The sequence below is a fragment of the Micromesistius poutassou genome, assembly GCF_964030765.1.
Source record: "Micromesistius poutassou genome assembly, chromosome: 9".
Taxonomy (NCBI): domain Eukaryota; kingdom Metazoa; phylum Chordata; class Actinopteri; order Gadiformes; family Gadidae; genus Micromesistius; species Micromesistius poutassou.
This window is the reverse complement of record NC_140279.1, coordinates 5916743-5936487: the sequence shown is the minus strand read 5'-3', so window position 1 is coordinate 5936487 and position 19745 is coordinate 5916743. Positions and strand designations below refer to the sequence as shown.

The following is a 19745-nucleotide window of genomic DNA, read 5'->3' as shown; positions in this document are numbered from 1 at the left end:
CTCTAAGAAGTTTTTCCAAGGTGCGGGGCTCCGCTGTTCTGCCGCCGAACTGTTAGCACCGCGTCGCTGCGCAGTATAAAGTTCAAACTATGAGACATTACAAGTTCATGATGTCTGACGCCCCCCCCTCCCCCCAGCCCCCAGCCGCCCCCCCTGGGTGTCTTGGGTGCGTGTGAAGCAGCACCCACGGCCTCATTGGCTGGGGTGTCTCAACGGGACAGGCCTCCGTTGAGATAAGGCCGAGACGTTTTCCTTAACCCTGGCTGGCATTGATCCCTTTGGCGAGGGCGATGGACCCTCCACTTTCCTGGGTAAGTAGCTCTTTGCAACACTCATAATGGCCCCTCGGGATACATATTGGAATTGGATTTTTTATTTGATCATTTCATGAAAGAAATCTATGATATACATGGAGAGCACAGACTCTGAAAAGGTATTATTAGAGAGTGATTGAAATGATTGAAAATAAAACATGTGATTAAATCAAAGCTTTTCCATTATTTTTCCCCCACTGTGGAAAGACCATGGACAATAATATAGCATGTGTTAATATTAATGAATATGTCTGATTCAAATGGAGGGATTCAGACGCATTGGGACAAGGGGAAAAAAACAGCAAGGTCATCAGAAATAAGCAATTGACATTGCACCTCTTCCTGGTCAAGCTTATATTTAATTAATGTCATTTTTATTTGAATTTATCTGCCCGTAGCTGTGTTTGACCTTTTGTCACAAGCTTCCCTTCAATTAGAAAACCTAATGCCTGATTCAAGCGCACGGTAGCAGACATTTGTTCAGATTTATTCTGTTTATTTAATGTATCTGTCAGATATCTAAAATTCAAAATAGATTATGACTCGCTGACCTGTTTGAGTGAATCCCAGCGGACAGACGGAGGGAGGATTTCTACCACACTTGTAGAAGCGGGTAAATAATTACAAATTGCAGGCACATTTCCTAGAAAACTTCTTTGTGTGAGCTCTTTGTCTACGTCGTTGGATATCCACCCCCCCGCCGCCAGGTTCTATCTACAATTCCGTGCATCCTTTGGAAAGGTCACAAAGTTTGCCGTATTCCGTATTTGATATGCAAGAGCAAGCCCAAAGCCACAACAACAAAGAAGCCAAAGGCTGAATCCAGATCTTCATTAGGAGGTTACAGAGGACAACTGGTCACAGGGGTGTTGCGTGTGCAACATTATTACATCACCTTCACACCTACACCTCTATCAGGCTACTCCACATGGGTTTTATTTCACTGGTTGCTTTCATGGTCCAAAACATTATCTTTTCGGAGCAGCTGTTGCAGGGAAAGGAGGGAGGGGGAGTGGGCAGTCTGGGATCGGTCATTCAAGTGATTCCACCATGTTGTGATGTAATCATCCAGTGGGGGTCTCGCCCCACACACAGCTGGTGTTCTGAAGCCCACCGCCACCAACCCCACCCCTGCCCCCAGGTGATCAGGGTGCGCTACAACACAATTTGAATAGTTGATTGCGGAAGGAATGAGGAAGGGTGAGAGAGAGTCAGAGAGAGAGTCAGAGAGTCAGAGAGAGCGACGGACAGTGAGAGATTCAGAGAGTGGGAGGGAGTGGGACAGACAGAGAGCGAGAGAGGAGAAAACATCCGCCCGACAAGTAAAACTAATCCTCTTGTCTAGTGCTCCACAATTACTCTCCCACAATGCTGGATGTGTCACTGGCAGAGAGACAGAGAGAGGAGGGCTGTCCAAATGAAGACAGAGGACAAGGAGGAAGAGGAGGAGGAGGAGGAGGAAGAGGAGACTGCAGAGGTCGATGGAATGAGGATGTACGAAATACAAAACACAGTGGTGCCATTATCCAGAAATATAGGGTGGTTCATGGGGGGTATTCACTCTGTCACACACACACACACACACACACACACACACACACACACACACACACACACACACACACACACACCTAGACACAAACACACATACATACACACATAACATGCACACTCAAACCCTATTAATGGAAGTCAGGGCTCTTCACAGGTTTCGCTGAGAGAGAGGGAGAGAGAGAGAGATCGAGAGACAGATCGAGAGAGTTATCGAGAGAGAAGCAGAGAGAGAGACAGAGAGCGAGGGGGAGCAAGAAAGAGGGAGAGTGAGAGAGAGGGGAGAGGTCCTGGATATTGGATGAGGGCAACGGGGGCCACTACTCTGACAAGATGTGAAGAGGGTGCTGATGTGACAGCTTTTCCACCAACGCCAGCCCCCCCCCCCCCCCCCCCCGCACCCCACACCCACCACCCCTGCCATCCCCCTGTACAGACATGCAGCACTCATCTGTGATGGAGGACTCGAGGCGAACGGGCCATTAGCCAGCTGGAGAATGCTCTGGAAAGCACTGTGGCTAGGCTGGCTCTCCATGTTGTGGTGTCCAGGCTGTCCAGCACATGGATTCAGGGGCCTGGGTCCTCACAACTCTGTGTGATAGCCAGAGTGAAATGCGCTGTGAGGATATCTGTTTTGATTGGACTGCGCACCTGCCTCTGATGAGAGACTATTCCAATTTCAGGGCATCTCTTCGCTGATTGGTTCAGGGAGTGAACCAACTTGCCTGTCAATTACAGCATGATTTGAAATGCTTTTAAATGGTGGGAGGGAGGGAGCAGAGGGAGACCCAACCTACAGCACCTTAAAGTAATAATTGAGTTTTGAGGCGAAACTCTGAACCGATGTTTCCTTCCATGTGGAAATATGAAGTAGTAGTAGGGTTTGACGACAAAAAAAACAAAAAAAACACTGTAGTTCAGTGAGACTTGGAGGGCCAAGGCTGTGGCCTGGGCTGTGTAGGAAACGAGAGCTGACAACATTAGAAGTGGGGCGATCTCACAAAGGCACAAACTACCACAGCTGTCGGGGAATGGGCTTCGACAGTCGGACAGTGTGTGTGTCTCTCTTTTGCTCTCTCTCCCTTTCTCTTTCCCTGTCTCAGATATATAGAGAGATACAGATATATACTGCAGGATATTCTGGAAATAAAACAAGGCTCAACAATAAAAGATGGTTAGCCAGCTGCTGTAAACCAAAATTGTTTACATTTATCTTTTTTTTCTTTTATCCTGACTATTAACTGTGAATATATTAACTAGTTTCAATTAAATGAGCGGAATAAGTGAAATAAGTGTAGCATTCGCTTTGAAATATAGTGAATAGAAAGTTCAACTAAAATGGAAATACGTAATAATTATTGTACTCATAAAGTGCACTTCAACACTCGCGGCCTTCAATTACTCAAGTGTTCTACCCTTGAAAATAATCCCTTTGTGTATAAAGTCATTCTCATACACCTTCTATAAGCAAAATAAAGACAATGCTTTGGGTCATCTGGCTATAGTCAAAGAAGCACTGACAATACATTTGATATTCTGTTATATATGCAGTATTCTGTATTTTCTATTATGTAATGTTCGGAATGTGGCTGTTTACAAGGTTATGGCACAAGGATATTCAATGTCAGACCAGTGAACCAAACCCCTTAACGATAGGATGACAGACGCTTAAACAAAATACATTGCCTACATACCAGGGTGAGGGCTAAGGTAATTATGGTCACATTCACAACACTTTAAGACCCATCACTCAAACAAGACAGATTCTTCTTCTTCAGAGAGCGCAAGTCAGGTGGCGTTGAGCAACAGATAGGATATAGCACAATGAAATTATGTTCATGTAGGGAAATTAGGATCCCTGTAGGTTCAAAACACATTTGACAAAGTGCTGGTGAAATCAGTATTCCAGAAATTCCTGTGCTCAAACAAAGGTCCAGGTTTGAACCTGCACAGTGAATTCTAATTCTAAGCCTACTTCGAGAAAACTCAAAACATATTCATCCATCGTACCGTGGGTTTAATATATAAAAATCCACTTCAAAAAGCTATGTTGTGATATTCACTTTATTCACCTTGAACAGCACTGTGTGGGCCTAATCCGGATACTTTTGGATTAGTTCATTTTGAGGCTTAACAATGCCTTTGACGTGTTGGTATTTGCCATTCCAAGTCTTCCGTCTTTTCAGACCGAATAATGGTCTATGGTCCTTCATCACAACATGCTTTTATTTTTTTATTTTTTCATAGTTCTTCACAAAATGAAATTTCCCACATACACCAGCTTCATCACCATGGCAGCGGCTCCAACGGAGTCAAGACAGCGACGGTGCATCAGAGGAAGATGTTATTGAAGTCCAAACAGGAAGGTTTTCACCAGCCAGTCAGCCATGACTACTTTCTAATTAATATTACCACTTTTTCTATATTTGTGGGTGATTGACAGAATGTGGGGCGAGAAAACAGCTCGGCTTGACTCACCACTGCAACATCAGGACTCTACTGTATGAATCTTATCGTACACTTTTTAAAATACCCCCTGGCTATTTATTTTTCACTGATATCGATCACTCTGCAGGGAGAGAGAACGTCCTAAGAGGAACATGACATTTCGCAACTGTAGTCATGTGCAAGATCGACTTGACTAGATTTCTTTCCTGCAATAGAATACTGCAGACAAATGTTTTCGAAGTAAACAGAAGCTGCGTTAAATCATGACCCTTCACGCTTTATAGCAGAATATAAGACAGTATCCTTTATTGTAGCCTACTGTATCAAATGTCAGACAACCTTAGCTGTAATCCAACAAGGCAGAAACTGATGTTTCGGTCATGTATTACTTTATTTTTCACCTCACTTGTTAGAAGATAGCTCATATATAGGCTATATATTGTTCCAATGAATCTCACTTCTTTAAAAAAGGGCTATAGAAGGGAGATTTAGACATTATCTGTGATCACGTATGTATAACAATGAGACAATCATTTTGTTATAATTTGTATAAACAATAGCCATATTTATTTTTAAGAACTGCAATGCCCCCTAAAAACGAATTACTCAAATTTAAAACATACGGGAGAAAACATTTGGCAATCAAACCAGTACTCAAATCCAATTATCCAATTAGACCCAAGCAACAGACGGCCATATAGAAGGGGACAGCTGGCTTTGAAAATTTTATTCTCTGTCTTCCTCTATCGGAATGTCAGTCATTTTTGCTCCTCTGACGGCCCTGACAAATTTTGCGGCAGTAGATGTATTGTCAAAGTCGTCAGAAGTCAGCCATCAGCCCAATGTGTCGAGGAGACTTGTGCTGGGCTGTGTGACGTCATTGGGGTGAGTTATGCTGTGAATGAAGAGCGCCATCTGGTGGTACAGACAATTCAAAATAAATGTGCGCGCCATTAATGACGATCTTCACTGCAAAAAAGATAAGTGTGTGTTATTCTTGCAAAAAATGACAGCATACAGATTTTTACATATTAAAATTTTGTTTAAATAAATTTTCGATGTCAATAATACATCGTAATATATAACATACATGTTATATATTACATTTATTAAAAAGCATTTAAGTAGCGTATTTTATTTGTTATTTGTTAATAGTTGTGTAGGTATGTATGTGTGCATGTGCGTGTGTGCGCTGGGTGAGAAGATGTTCTTTAACAGCAGCTGCTTTTTTGTCATAAAATATAGCACCACATGCACAGCAAGCACATGTGTACTATGATGCTCGTTTGAAAAGCAAAGCCGAGCCCTGCCTTAAAGGGGGTCAGAGAAGATGGAGGGGGACAAAAACCTGTTTAACTCCCGACGGCTTATCAGCACTGCACACTGGGGGTAGTGTTTCTGCTGCAACGGCCCACGAACAACATGAACAAAAGCCATATCTGAACCTCACAAAACGACCCCTTATATCACATACCCCAACCAATTAAATGTTCTCACAGTGTGTTTCAAAGTTGACCCCTCCCCCCCCGATTGCAGCTCACACTTTTGATTTGGCAGTTTTAGGAACAGGTGGAGGATGGAAGTGGGGGTAGTATAGCAGGAAATAAAGAAAAAAGATTGGGTGTGTGGGGAGCAAACTGCTGGGTCTTGGTGGGTCTGTGGAGCAATTGGGTATTGCCACCCCAGTGCACTTTGAACGCCATAGCAGTCCACCTTAACTTGCCAATGGCAATTCTTTCATTTGAAAACGTTTTTACAGCACCACCGTGAGCTGGTGTACTGAACAGTGAGGAGGTCAAAATGAGTGGATGAAGCTGACCCCAAGCAGAACACGGATAAGAGAGAGGGCCTTTGATGAAGGAGCAATGATGTCTGTGCTGTTTTACCTGAAAAAACACTTTCTCTTGCTCTCGCTGCTCTGTGTGTGTGTGTGTGTGTGTGTGTGTGTGTGTGTGTGTGTGAATAAGTGTGTGTGACTAGTTGTGTGTGACTAGTTGTGTGTGTGTGTGTGTGTGTGTGTCTGTGAGAGAGAGAGTGTATGTTTGTGTCTGTGAATGTGTGTGTGTGAATAAGTGTGTGTGAATAGTTGTATATGTGAGGGTGTGTGCGTGCGTGCGTGCGTGCGTCTGAATAGTTGCGATAGAGTGTGCAAGTGTGCGTGTGATCAAACTTTTTGGTAGAGGGTGGCAGACCGTTTTTGAACTCTTTTGTCACATACTGCAAAACCCATTATGATAAATATGGGTTAGAGAGTGGAAAAGCTACCTTTATCTAGTATCCACCCTTCTAATGGAGGATTTAAATAAACTGATAGATGATCGCTTCAGTGTACACACAAACCCCGCACCACCACTACTACCACCACTGAAACCTATTTTTCAGCTTGGCTAGGTGTTGTATAATGTGAATTAAAGCACCATTATCAGGCTGGAGTTGGAACCTTGCTAAATCCTTTATTCTGTCTGAGTTTGAAATATAAACAGTAATAGATGGTCTCCTTCGGTGACACTCAACCGTCAACCGTCAGACTGCAAGGCCAGGTGTCTCTCAGGTCTGGCTTTGAGAATGTATCTAAGAGGCTGGAGTAACCCAGTTTACCTTGGCTAACTGGAAAAGATAATTGAAAAAGTGGATTTACGTGATCCAAAGAAAACAACGCTGCTCTTCTGGGCTGGAGGGCAGAAATGGACAAGGACGAAGAACTTTAGAATTTTTTAGAGCAAAGTAATTCTAACAAGAAATTCAGCAGGCACAAAGCATACACCCCAAATGCAGAGGTCAAGGTCAAGCTGAGAAAGCATATTGATTGAAAGGATACATTGGAAGTACTTTATGTAATTTTTTTGATAGATAGAGAAATGTGTCAGGAAATAGTTGTATAGCCAGCCTTACCTTCACTGTAACATTTAGCTATTTACAAGCATTGTATTTTGGAGCTGATTCAAAGGACAAGCAATTATCTTTTACATTTGTTTATGTTTTGTTTTATTACATTTTAAAATGGGTTCAATCAAATGCTTCCCAACTCAAAAGCAATTGTCTTGTTATCTATTTATTCTGAAATATGTGTAAAAAGAAGTCACTACACCAACAACACAAAATGTATTCTACTCACGGGAAGGTGTGGCGTGAATCCATAAAAAGTCAATACAAATACGCGAAAAGAGGCAAATTATCTTCCGGAAACAGCTGCAGTGCCAATTGATGAAAGGCGTGGGGCGAAAACCAGGTTCATGCGGATTTCGCGTGATTCTACTTGTGTGATACACTAATATTTCTCTAATCAAAAAGTTCAAATATTTGAGCTTTTACACAAATTTTGCTTGATTCTTTGTTGTAACAGCCTGTCAGTGTTCACTCCCTGAAGTCCAGATTGAACGGCATAATGGAGGAGAAAGTGATTGTTGCTGTTTGCTGGAATTTACCTGAGGGAAGCCCCTTGTCCCTTGCACAAATAAACGCTTGCATTTTTCACAGTCAAACTCATGCGAGTAACACAAATTCAAATTTGCTTTGCTCTTGATGTGAACACGGCTTAAAACTGGTAAAAGAGGAAAGCAGTCGGGACATACCAAATATATAATTTCAAAATGTGGAAAATGTCCCACCTGTCCCTCCCTTTAATAATTAATGCCCTAATGCTGGTGCATACTGGGCAAAAATATAGGCTACAAATATGGAGGAAAGTTAGTAAGATATAAGAAATTAGCTGGTAATGATATAATGTGTGACTAGAGGATAAGAACATCATTTGTGGGGCAGCAATTGGGTAATGGATTCTTAAGTACTTGTCCCATTACTTAGTTCAGCCTCCCATCTAACTGTGATGAACCTCATTGTGTCTGTTCTCTCAAATTATTCTGTGTGTGTGTGTGTGTGTGTGTGTGTGTGTGTGTGTGTGTGTGTGTGTGTACTCTTACCCTTACTTGAAGGCATTTTTTTAAACTGAGATTGTTTTTACTTCAAATTGCTATTTTATACAAATATTTCCTGTTGACCTTGAGAGAAGAACTTCAGAGAGAGAGAGAGAGAGAGAGAGAGAGAGAGAGAGAGAGAGAGAGAGAGAGAGAGAGAGAGAGAGAGAGAGAGAGAGAGAGAGAGAGAGAGAGAGAGAGAGAGAGAGAGAGAGAGAGAGAATACACTAGCACACTTATGCTGGATATTTCCTGCACACACATTATTTGTCATTCTCAGGGGATCCTCTGTGATTTCCTCAAAATATGCATTAGCATTACCATCAGCATTAGCTGCAAAACAATTGAATAAACTCCGAAGAGACACACCTTGATAAGGTGATTGACGCAGAGTGAGATGAAAGCACGTACGGTACAACAACTGCATGGTACAGAATAAAATCCTTTAATCCCTGGGTTGACACTGAATATTATATAATACTATATATTTAGAAATTGCCTGCTATCTCTCTATTCTTTTCATTCAAACATCACTCTTCTGGGGATTAGTGCGTGAGCAAGGCTGTATCGCACTATGTATCGCAAAAAGTTCAAACAACTCACACGCATGAATATGCAAACATTTACATGTGCTCAGATATCAATGCACTTACAGGAATGCCTTGCCACACATGCACAGACATGTATATGCATACTCTCACACTCACACAGACACACACTTATATGGGCTCATAGGTTGTGCGCACGTGTTAGCATGCATGCACAACCGTCAACGCACTCACAGGCATGATCAGCAAATACACAAACTTGCACACAAACTGACACACAAGTGCACTCACACACAGACACACACACACTCCACACTCTTCCTTCAACATGAGTCACAGCCCTCCCTTTGATATAAATCCAATGGAGGACATTTTTCATCATAATATATACATACAGTCTTTGTATATAGAGAAAGAGGGGCAGCCGATATTTATCACAACCTCCCTGGGACCCCAGGGGCCAGTCTGCCTCATATTTCATCCTAATGCATTTTCCCCTCACAGCCTCAACGGTCTCACATTGTTGGGCGTCTCGCAGCGTACGGCTGGGGAAACAACAGAGGGGGGAGAGAGCAACGGCACAGTGGCAAAGCGCAGGTGACGCCACGTTCCCTGCCTGTATCACCTTGACCTTATCTGAGGGCCCCATATCTCAATAGATTAAACTGCCCGAGTTAGACTCTCGACTGGCGCTGAACGCCCCGTCCCAGCGGAGCGCCAAGAGCACACCAGCGGAGAGGGGGAGAGCGTGAGAGAGAGAGTGAGAAAGAGAGAGAGAGAGAGAGTGAAAGAGACACAATGGGGTTCTTCTGGTGGTGGAAGTGCCGTGATGGACCTCGTACCGGGAACCCCCGTGGGCGCCACAGCGCAGGCTGGGCGGGCCCCACCACGCTGCTCTCTGTCTACGGATTCTGCTCCATGATGAGACCCATCGAGCCCTTCATGACGGAGTTCCTCTCGGGGCCCGACAAGAACCTCACTGCCGGTCAGGTGTGTTATAGCGCAGCGCTTTACTTAGCACAGGGGAGTCTCTCTCACAGAGTCTCTCCAGACAGACAGGTGGCATGGGACAATTTTGTAGCCACATTTTGAGTCATGGATTTCTGGATCCGCTTACTCAGAATGCCTAAAGTACAGGCGTGTAGGCCGGAGCATTTAAAAACCATGGTGCAAGCCACGCGTCTGTATTGGGAATAGCTGGGCTGGTCAGGTGTGCTATAGGCGGAACCGTTTTTTCCAAGCATAGAAGATAGAACCAATTATCAACTGTTTTTGTTTTCGGTAGCTGTTGAACTGTGCACTAAAGGATTGCATAGTGTTGGGCATGGAGGAAAATCGTTGTATTTATGTATTATTTTGGAAAAGGGAATAGATATTTCAGACATCACAGCGTAGTTTTAATTTAGTGCAATATTGTGGTTATCTTTCAGTATCAATACTGTATTTCCAATACAGGTCTATTGTGCAGCCTTAGTTTAAAGTAGTGTTGGGCTTTTATCTGTAAAAGTCTGTTGAGTGGCAAATTATTTACCGCCGTCTGGAAAGAACATTGCTCTTTATATAGTATATCCTTCTCTGGGAATAAAACTTTAATGAGTTGTACTTGTGAAAAGTATATCAAAAGAATTGAACACTCGTTTTAGATGCCTTTGAAAACAGGACATAATGAAATTCTCTATTTCCCTGGGAGGATATGTAATGCGTAACAATTATATTTTTTAACATTTATTTGGGTGTACTGTATTTACCCAAGAAGTATTTTTATTTTATTTAAAGGCTAAGATATAAAAGTAATTTATTCAAAACAAAGTCACATACCAAAGTGCGCTTCCTAATTTATGTTGGAAGTGTGTACCCATTTCAACCCTTGGTAGTTGTGGAAGTATGCAAAATATTAATAAACTACTTATTTAACAACGTTCAATGGAAACACATTTATAATTATTATACCAGATATTGAAATCCATCGGATATTAGTGCAGAAAGTTCCAGATATCGTCCCAAACCCAACAACAAGTTTATATATATGAAATTTGTAATTAGGATCCTCATAGTAAATGACAAAGAAATGAGCCGTATGACTGAATCCCAGAGGGGACATGCTCTCATCCTCTATCGGGATGAGCATTTCCCCTGTGCGGATGGTAACAAACTTCCCATTGGCTGAACTCTGAATGGGCCCATGTCTATTCATGTCTCTGGTTGTGCCTATGACGGAGTGCACAGGCACAGGCATAGCCTTCACCTGCCACCGGCTTCCTTTAAAAGTCTGCTACTGTGATGTATCCTACGAAGGCCAGTGCATGCACTCTGCAAGACTCATGTAACACATGTAAAACACTGCAGCGACAGGCACTGCTGCATCCTTGTTCATACCTGTGTTATTAATTTTTAATTTCCTACTAGTTCTTTTAAAAGGCCTCTGTATTAATTATCCATGCACCTGGAGATATCTTCCTTCCTCTCTCTAATTGTGATTTTATGTTCGTTAGCATTTGCATGGTAACTGTAGCCTCAAAAAGGGATACTGAGGCAATGCCTTTCTCATGACCTATTTAGTGTGTATATTCCTTTAGTCGTCTTACATCCTTGCAGACGATTCCACTTCCCCCAATAGTGTATTGCTAATTAACTTGTGCTCTCTTGACATTGCTGGATTCAGCTCTCAACTCTCGCTCCCCTCACCTTTATTTTCTTTTGTTGTTACTGCCAATGATATGAAAGTTACCCTATACCAATTATGTACACCCATTGTCTCTGATAAGATGCTTGGTTAATGCTCCTAGTGTGTCTTCTCATGATCATCCTCTATTAAAAGAAATACTTTGCTGTCAAGAAGGGTCCTCCAAGATTCTGAACTGAATGAAGGAGAATGAGTAAACGACACATACAATAACAATGTATCTCTTTCTCCTATGACTATACCCTGCACTCTCCCCAGTCTCCCACCAATAGGTAGTGCAGCGCTATGACTCCTCATGTAGCTGCTCCCATTTTAATCGGCTGCCTTGATTGTTTTCAGCCTCACTAGTGAGCCTTTCGAATAAAAGAGTGGCCTGCTAAATGCCTCAGTGTAAAGGCTTAGTTATGGTACCATGTTGACGCAACGCAAGGGGACCATTACACCCTTGCGGACCCTCCTTGGTCCACCACAAGGGCCTGACGTGCGCCTTGTAACCTTGCGTCGAGGCGACGCAGCAGCAAGGGCTGTGAATGGTCCGCTCACTAAAACCCGACGCAGAACCAAAGCAGGTTCAAGACTGCGTCAAAGCGACTGCGTGGGCATAGCATTGCATCAACGTGGAACCATAACGAACCCTTTAGTCAAGCCAGCAGTGAGTAAAACAAAGCCCCCCCCTTTCATCCGGCCGTGCAGCTGACGCACCAGGTGTACCCCGTGGTGACCTACTCCAACATCCTCCTCCTGGTGCCGGTCCTCCTGGTGACCGACTGGCTGCGCTACAAGCCCGTCATCGTCCTCCAGGCACTCTGCAACCTGCTGGCCTTCCTGCTCCTCCTGCTGGGCCCGCGCGGGGACGCCGCCTGCGCCCGCGGGGCCCTCTTCGTCTACAGCCTGGGCTCGGTGGCCGACGTGGCCTACATCTCCTACATCTACAGCCTGGTGCCGCCGCAGCGCTACCAGAGCGCCACGGGCCACGTGCGCGGCGCCCTGCTGCTGGGCTACGCGGCGGGCGCCACACTGGGCCAGCTGCTGTTGTCCGTGTTCGCCGTGGCGTTGCGCCGCCTGTTCGCCGTGTCCGTGGCGTCGCTGGCCGCCGCCCTGGCGGTGGCGCTCTTCCTGCCCATGCCCCACAGGAGTCTGTACGAGAGCGAGACGCGGGGGGGCTCCGGTGCGGACACCGACGCGGAGGAATACCCCGGCTGCTCCGCCGGGCCCTGGGGGCGGGTGCGGGCGCGGTCGCTGCGCGCCGTCCGGCGCACAGGCGGAGCTCTGCGGAGGCTGGCGGCGGACTGCGTGGCGTGTTACTCCTCCGTGGCGGTGGTGTTCTTCTGCGTTTGGTTCGCTGCGGGGAGGTGCGGCTTCTACCAGGTGTCGAGCTACGTCCAGCTGCTGTGGCTGGATCAGCAGCCGCAGCACAACTTCACGGCCTACAACGGAGCGGTGGACGCCATAGCGACGCTGTCGGGTGAGTCCCCGGAAGCTGACAGTTACTGGTAAAGTTCTAATTATGGTTCCACGTCGACGCAATGCAAGGGGGTTTTACGGAGCCCTTACTTCCTTGCTGACCCTTCCTTGCGTCCACCGCAAAGGCCTGACGTGCGCCACCCAAAAATGGTAACTTTGCGTCGAGGAGCCGCAGCAGCAAGGGCTGTGATTGGTCCGCTCAGTAAAACCCGACGCAGAGCCGAAACAGTTTCACGACTGCTTTGAAGCGTCTGCGCCGTGGTCCTTGCGTTGCGTCGACGTGGGACCAAAACTGAGCCTTTAGTCCAAAGGAGATGTATTTGCAATACAATGGAATACAAATAAGGTCATTGCAAGCAAACTTAAGACCTCACTTGGGGCAATGGTAACTTGGCGGTTTTTTTTATTATTTATTGCTATTTATGAAATTGTATGACTTTTTATAGAATTTTAACAGTGTTGTTCCCTTCATTCAAATTCAGCTGCTTTCCCGTGCAAACTAACCAACAGAAGGGAGAACACCCACCTCTAGGATGTTGACTATGTACTCATAAACTGGAATGTAAAACTCAAAACCCCAATCCATCCAAGCATTACCTTAAAATATGTCCAATGATAAAAAACAGAAACTGTGTATTGCACAATTAGCTCGTTACACAGGCACCTGCACCGCTCTAGACAATAACAGCAATATTAATTTGAGCATTTAATTGCCTGCACTTGGCCCCCAGATGGCTTAACCAGCTGCTGCCATCTACCATCCCGTGCACTTTTTTTTATTGATTATGGAGCGGATACATTCCCTGTATTCCCCAGAAACTGCAGGCAATTACCGGGTGTAAATCATACCCAGCTGTATGTCTTTCATCGGGGAACGCCGATTCCCTCCACCAGTGAGACCGCAGCATCCCCCCCTAGAGTACCTTTATTGTCCCCTCTATTCCATGCTCACAACACCCCACTTGGTAAAGATGTGCTCCTGGGAGAGACAACTAGAGCGAAATGCATATGGTTTACCACATTGAAATCCAGAATATACGGATGAGGCCTGCACGAGTGTATACTGTGATTTAATGTACGTTCGTCCGCTGTGTATTTGAGATATAAATACATTCAATGGCCCGGATATTGCATTCCCTTGTTAGCGTTACAATAAACCAAATGATGCACTGGTGAGGGCTGGAGATCGAAGAAGTTTGTTTGGTTGGGGGATAATAGGCACAGGAGTAAGGGAACACAGCGACCCATTTAGTTGAGCGGTTTCTGAGTATGTCTTTGTTGCCACTCAAAACATCTCTCCGCAGAGACGCTAATGGCTTTGCAAACCCTTTCTGTTTAAAGGTTTTTTTTGCCATTGGCTGCTGTCTTGAAAGAGGAAAACACACACACACACACACACACACACACACACACACACACACACACACACACACACACACACACACACACACACACACACACACACACACACACACACACACACACAGCGCATAGTTCTCAAAATCGGTTGAAGGCCTTTATTTTATTCAGGCCAATAAAAAAAACATAATGAAGGTGGATTCATTAGGATTGTAGTATCTAGAGAGTGACTGACTATCTGATAGAAAATAAAAGGGCTATCGATTCGGACCAGAGGGGTGTTCCACAAAGCCGGTTTTATCACTTACCCAGCTAAGTTAACCCAGGGTTAGCGGCAACCCTAGGTTTTCCGTTCCAAAATGACCACGGCATGTAAGTTGCTATGGAAACATATGCTCTCAATCAAACCTGGTCGGAGCAGGTTTTGCGCAGGTTAAGTTTGGAAGATAACCCGGTTTTGCTCAGAGTAGGCTATTTAAACCCACGTTTATCGCAGCTTTTACGTGTTCGCCTATTGATATCGGAGCGCAAATAATTTGTGCAATTCACAGAGAGATTAATTAGACCACGGCTCGACATATTGTCCTTTCCGGATGACTTTTTGCTGGAGAGATATAGTTTTTCACGTGATTCTTTGATATATTTAAATAGCCTTCTCCAACCCTACATTGCAAATGTTACCAATCGTGGATCTGCCCTCAGTTCACTACAAACAATTTGCATAGCTTTCCGTTTTTTTTGCGACGGGTAGCTTTTTGTACAGTGTAGGAGATGCTGAGCACATAGGCAAAGCTACCGTCTGCCGCTCCGTGCGTCTGTCTTGCGCTGAAGCGGTTGTTGCGTAACTTCATGGAGTTTCACCAACTTGCAGATCAGCATTATCTACTTTAAGTGTTCCCAAATGGCTCCGAAATTATCCTTGTTGACTTTTCATCTGGGTGTTATATTTCAGGATTTCCTAATGTAATTGGGTGCATTGATGGCACACATCCAATGTGAGCAATACATTTCAACAGGGTGCGTTGCATTATGAACATATCATAGACCTCATATAATTGTTGTGCTTGTGCAAGATAGCTCAAAGTTTGTATTTGATCGCAGGGCAATTCGATGGGGATCTCCTAGGAGATCGAGGGTATCAATGCCTCCCGACGCTCATCACCCCGTACCCTAATCCCGCTCCTGGACCACAGACAACATTTAACCTGGCACACAGCAGAACCCGCGTTAAGATTGAAAATACATTCTGGATATTGAAGTCCAGATTCCAATGCCTACGTGGACTAAGAGTTTGTCCGGAACGGGCATGCGATGTAATTGTTGCATGCGCCGTCCTCCACAATATAGCCACTCTGCGCAAAGAGATGCCTCCCCACTTTACCCGTTCCTTGAGGAGGAACACATTCGCAAATGTTTGTAAGGGCTGACAAAGGATGCGAGACCACATTTGCAGAAATCATTTAAATAAATAAAAATAAAACAACACTTTTCTTCCATCATTTTTATTCTTTAGTTGCTGAGGGAGGAAAAAGAATAATTAGTACCTTGATCGGTAAAATATGCGGCCCGTTTCGCCATTTTGATCAGGATTTCCATGATCCATACATCACGTCTTTATAGGTTTGCCGTGAACGCGCACAACCCTGTGTTAACCAACCCCGTGTTGATTGAACTAATTCATAACCGGTGCTGTGGAACCGACAGCTCTGGGTTAGTCGGCACAGGATCGGACAACCTAGAGTTCAGCGTTAACTCTGTGTTTGTTAAACCTCCGTTCTTGGAACACCCCTCTGCACAGTTGGCCCGTGTGGATCGTCAATAACACTTGAGCTTAATTGGCAGGCGCAAGAATGGTTAACAAGTCAGAGATGGTCCCCGCTTTACCAGTCAGAGGATGCCCAGTCCAAATAAATCTGGCTGGTAAAAGGATTGGAACACTGCAAATCAAAATGGAACAGATTTAATTTTTTTGACACAATTATTTTATTGTTTATATCTTTACTGTCCTATAGTTTGTGGACTGAATATCGGACGCGATATTTGTCCTTTGTCATTCATTTTGTGGTAGGCCTGTACATTCTCTGCAGAACCGTTCTACAAATGTACTTGTTAATCTGAGCACACGATGTGTGTCTATAAACTCGCCACTGGAGCCAGGGGGAAAGTTGAAAAGCCGCTTGGGCTGATGACGTTTCTCTGAAGAAAATAGACTTTGTTTTGTGGTGAACCCATTGAAGTGCAACCAGATAAATGAGGCTTATGTCAGGGGGCCGTTTTCCCGTTGAACGCGGGCGTTGATTCCTCAATTATGCTCGTTACTTATTCAATTTTCCCTGTCATTTAATCAGAAAAATGTCATTGTTTCTCATAGATTTATACATCCTCGTTCTTTATGTGGTTAAAGGAGAACGGAACGGGCGGAATCTGTGAATAATTACTTTATTGGAACATTGATCGTTGTAAACTAATTTCCTTCCACAGTCTCACGGTCTCACAGGTGTTCTGTATCAATACTGATTCAATCTGAGCAGAGGCGCTTTTAATGTGCTGAGCTTTTTCGCCACCTAGTGGTGAGAACAGAGCTTCAAATTCCAACAACATGATAAGCCTATAGGGGACTAAACCTCTGCGCTCTTAATGGTTTATTCCCAGCAGAACCAGATCAAATGCAGACGTCATCTTTAATCAAGAGTTCAGCCATAAAACATAACATAAAAAATAAATTGCTTAAAAGGTGGGGTGAATGTGTAACTTGCCAATCCAGCATTGAATGGGTTTCACAATGATTATTTCACCCTTGTTTATTTTATCATTATTAGGTATTCACAGAGTATTGTTGGATACCTATTGTATTTGTAGTGGATATTATATATATATTTATATATTTTAGTTTGATGGCCCATATCTCAACCTCTGACTTTTCAGCTTGCCAATTTCTCTAACATTTATTTCTTCCTGTAACTTAGATCTGGGAGCTATTGCCCATGAAGGGTGCTATGATTTTCGGACACATTCAAACACTCAGCCCTGCCGTTCCCAGGGCTGAGTGGGCCTTATTTCGCATGCTGACGATTTTTGCCTCTTGGACCCATAATGTCCGTTCGGATAGATTTTGCTGTCCATTGATATTTTTTGGAAATATATCAAAAATCGTCTTAAAATTTACCACAGGCTCAAATGACCCACAATTTCTCTGCTCTATGGACATGTCTAAATAAATTCAATTTGGTAAATTAAACTTTAGAAAAGAGTCCAATCCCCCTTAAGAGGGGGTTTGGCCTCTTTTCTAAAGTTTCATTTACCAAATTGACAATTTGCTGTCAGTAGGGGGCAATGACATAAGGTTCCCTAAGCGATTCCGAGTGAATCGCTTAGGGAACCTTATGTCATTGCCCCCTACTGACTGCAAATTGTCGGGAAAAAGGGTGGTCGCTGGGGTAGGGTGGTTCGTTTGGGTGTGAAAACCTTTTGTAAATGCCATCAGTTCTAGTTTATGATTGAATTGTCATCTATTTTCCACTTTTACATTAATAGTGTTATTTTAAATAAATGAGATGAATAACGGCCATAATTTGTTTTTCTCGCCTTTGTTCCACAGACGAAATTGATTCATAGAGAACAACAATTATGTGGGTCGATTTAGCCTCTGTTGGATGGGCTTGACTTACAATTTCAAATGCATTTATACAAAAGTGTTGGCTGCGTTGGAAAAAAGTTGCATACAAAATTGTCTGTATTAAAATTGCCTACAATTTCAAAATAATAGCGAAGGCTTCTACACATTTTATTTTGAAGGCAAAATCATGTTGTATTCCTTTCCCCAAAGGAGCGGCCGCCTCCCTCGCTGTGGGCCACATCTCTCTGGACTGGGCCGTGTGGGGAGAGGTGTTCCTCGGGGGTTTCACGGCCCTGATCTCAGGCGCTCTGTTCCTGATGAACCTGACTGATAACATCTGGGTCTCCTACGCCTGCTTTGCCCTCTTCAAAGCTCTCTGCATGCAACTCACAACCGTGTGCACGTAAGATTGAAGCGGTGGTGTGACGGAATTGTAGTCTGTCTGACCAGCTCTCATGATCCATTGTGTTTTCATAAATTATGTATTGTGTTATTCGACAATACAGCTATGCATTTTTATTATATTTACTTTTTATTTTACAGAATATCCATGTGCATGCTTTTAAAAGAAAATCCATTAGCCTTGGGAAACCATCCAGATATTCAAGTTTGCGTTTCAATTGAATTCAACATATGGGCAAACAGCCAGAAAATTTGACTATATAAATAAATGACAATTTAGCTATTTTCGCATGGCTGAATCCTAAGGAAGTAAAGCAAAAACATAATCTCCTCTGCAGAGGGAAACATATATATATATATATATATATATATATGTGTGTGTGGATATGAGTCGGTTAGCCTCACGAGGCTCACCTTTCCATACCTATGTCGTAAAGCAGAAGAAGGTTTTCTCCATCCTCTCTGTCTTTTGAGAGCTTTGAGAGCAGTCGTATACCTTTAGCTTCCAGATTGCCAAGTCTCTGAGGCTGGAACGCTACGCCTTGGTGTTTGGTCTGAACAGCTTCCTGGGGACCATCCTCCAGACCGCACTGACAGGTGTGGTCATCAACACCAGGTCTCTGAGGCTCACCCTCTCCTCCCAGGTAGCTAAAGTACACACTCCCATGCTGCAATCACACGCACATACTGTATGTGCACGAGATAAGAAGCACACACACACACGCACGCACGCACGCACGCACGCACGCACGCACGCACGCACACACACACGTGCACTTTCAAAGACATTTGAAAGTAGTGTAGTTCAACAGCTGGCCACATAGAGACAAACACGTAGAGACACTAACACACATGCATACACACGTGTGTGTGTGTGTGTGCGCACACACACATAGACACACACAGACACACTCACACACAAGCTAAATCAGTGATTACAGATAATATAAATAATTAATGTTGTCAATAGTATAAATGCCATTACACTTCTCTGTAGTGCGACAGAGCAGGTAGACTATGCATTATTGAAGGTAAAAAATTGTCCTCTTTCATGCCAGTTCTTGATCTATGCAGCCTTCTTTGGAGTTCTGGCCCTACTGTTCGTTGTTAGAGGTGTGTATGTAGTCCTCCACGCAAAGCACAGCTCCCAGGAGAACCAGGCGGAGAGAGACAACCAATTGCCAGAGGTCACACATGGGCCTATCTGAACTGTGACTGAAGCAAAATGGTATTAGAAGTTTGATTACTTCAATCATTGTCCTCGTCATCCTTGTTACGGTTCAACATTCATGATAATTATCTCATTCTAGTTTCAGGATTACGTACTTTGAATGGTACAGTTGAGCAAGATATCAGTGAAAGAAGAGAAACCGTGGATCTATGAGAGAAACGGGAGCGAGTGTTGCCGGTGCTAAAAAGGGAGCATGGGGTGTAATATCTGTATAT

The 19745-nt window shown here is 44.0% G+C and overlaps 1 protein-coding gene across 1 annotated transcript; it reads left to right on the top strand.

Annotated features, from left to right (window-relative positions):
* Window positions 1–9573: 9573 nt before the first annotated feature.
* LOC311353638 (thiamine transporter 2-like) lies at window positions 9574–19507 on the top strand (the record flags this gene model as incomplete). The annotated part of the gene is made up of 5 exons (XM_084473541.1): window positions 9574–9765; window positions 12152–12923; window positions 18108–18300; window positions 18802–18988; window positions 19358–19507. The coding sequence occupies 5 exons, from the start codon at window positions 9574–9576 to the stop codon at window positions 19505–19507; spliced, it is 1494 nt and encodes a 497-aa protein (XP_084329667.1).
* Between the last annotated feature and the right edge of the window lie 238 nt (window positions 19508–19745).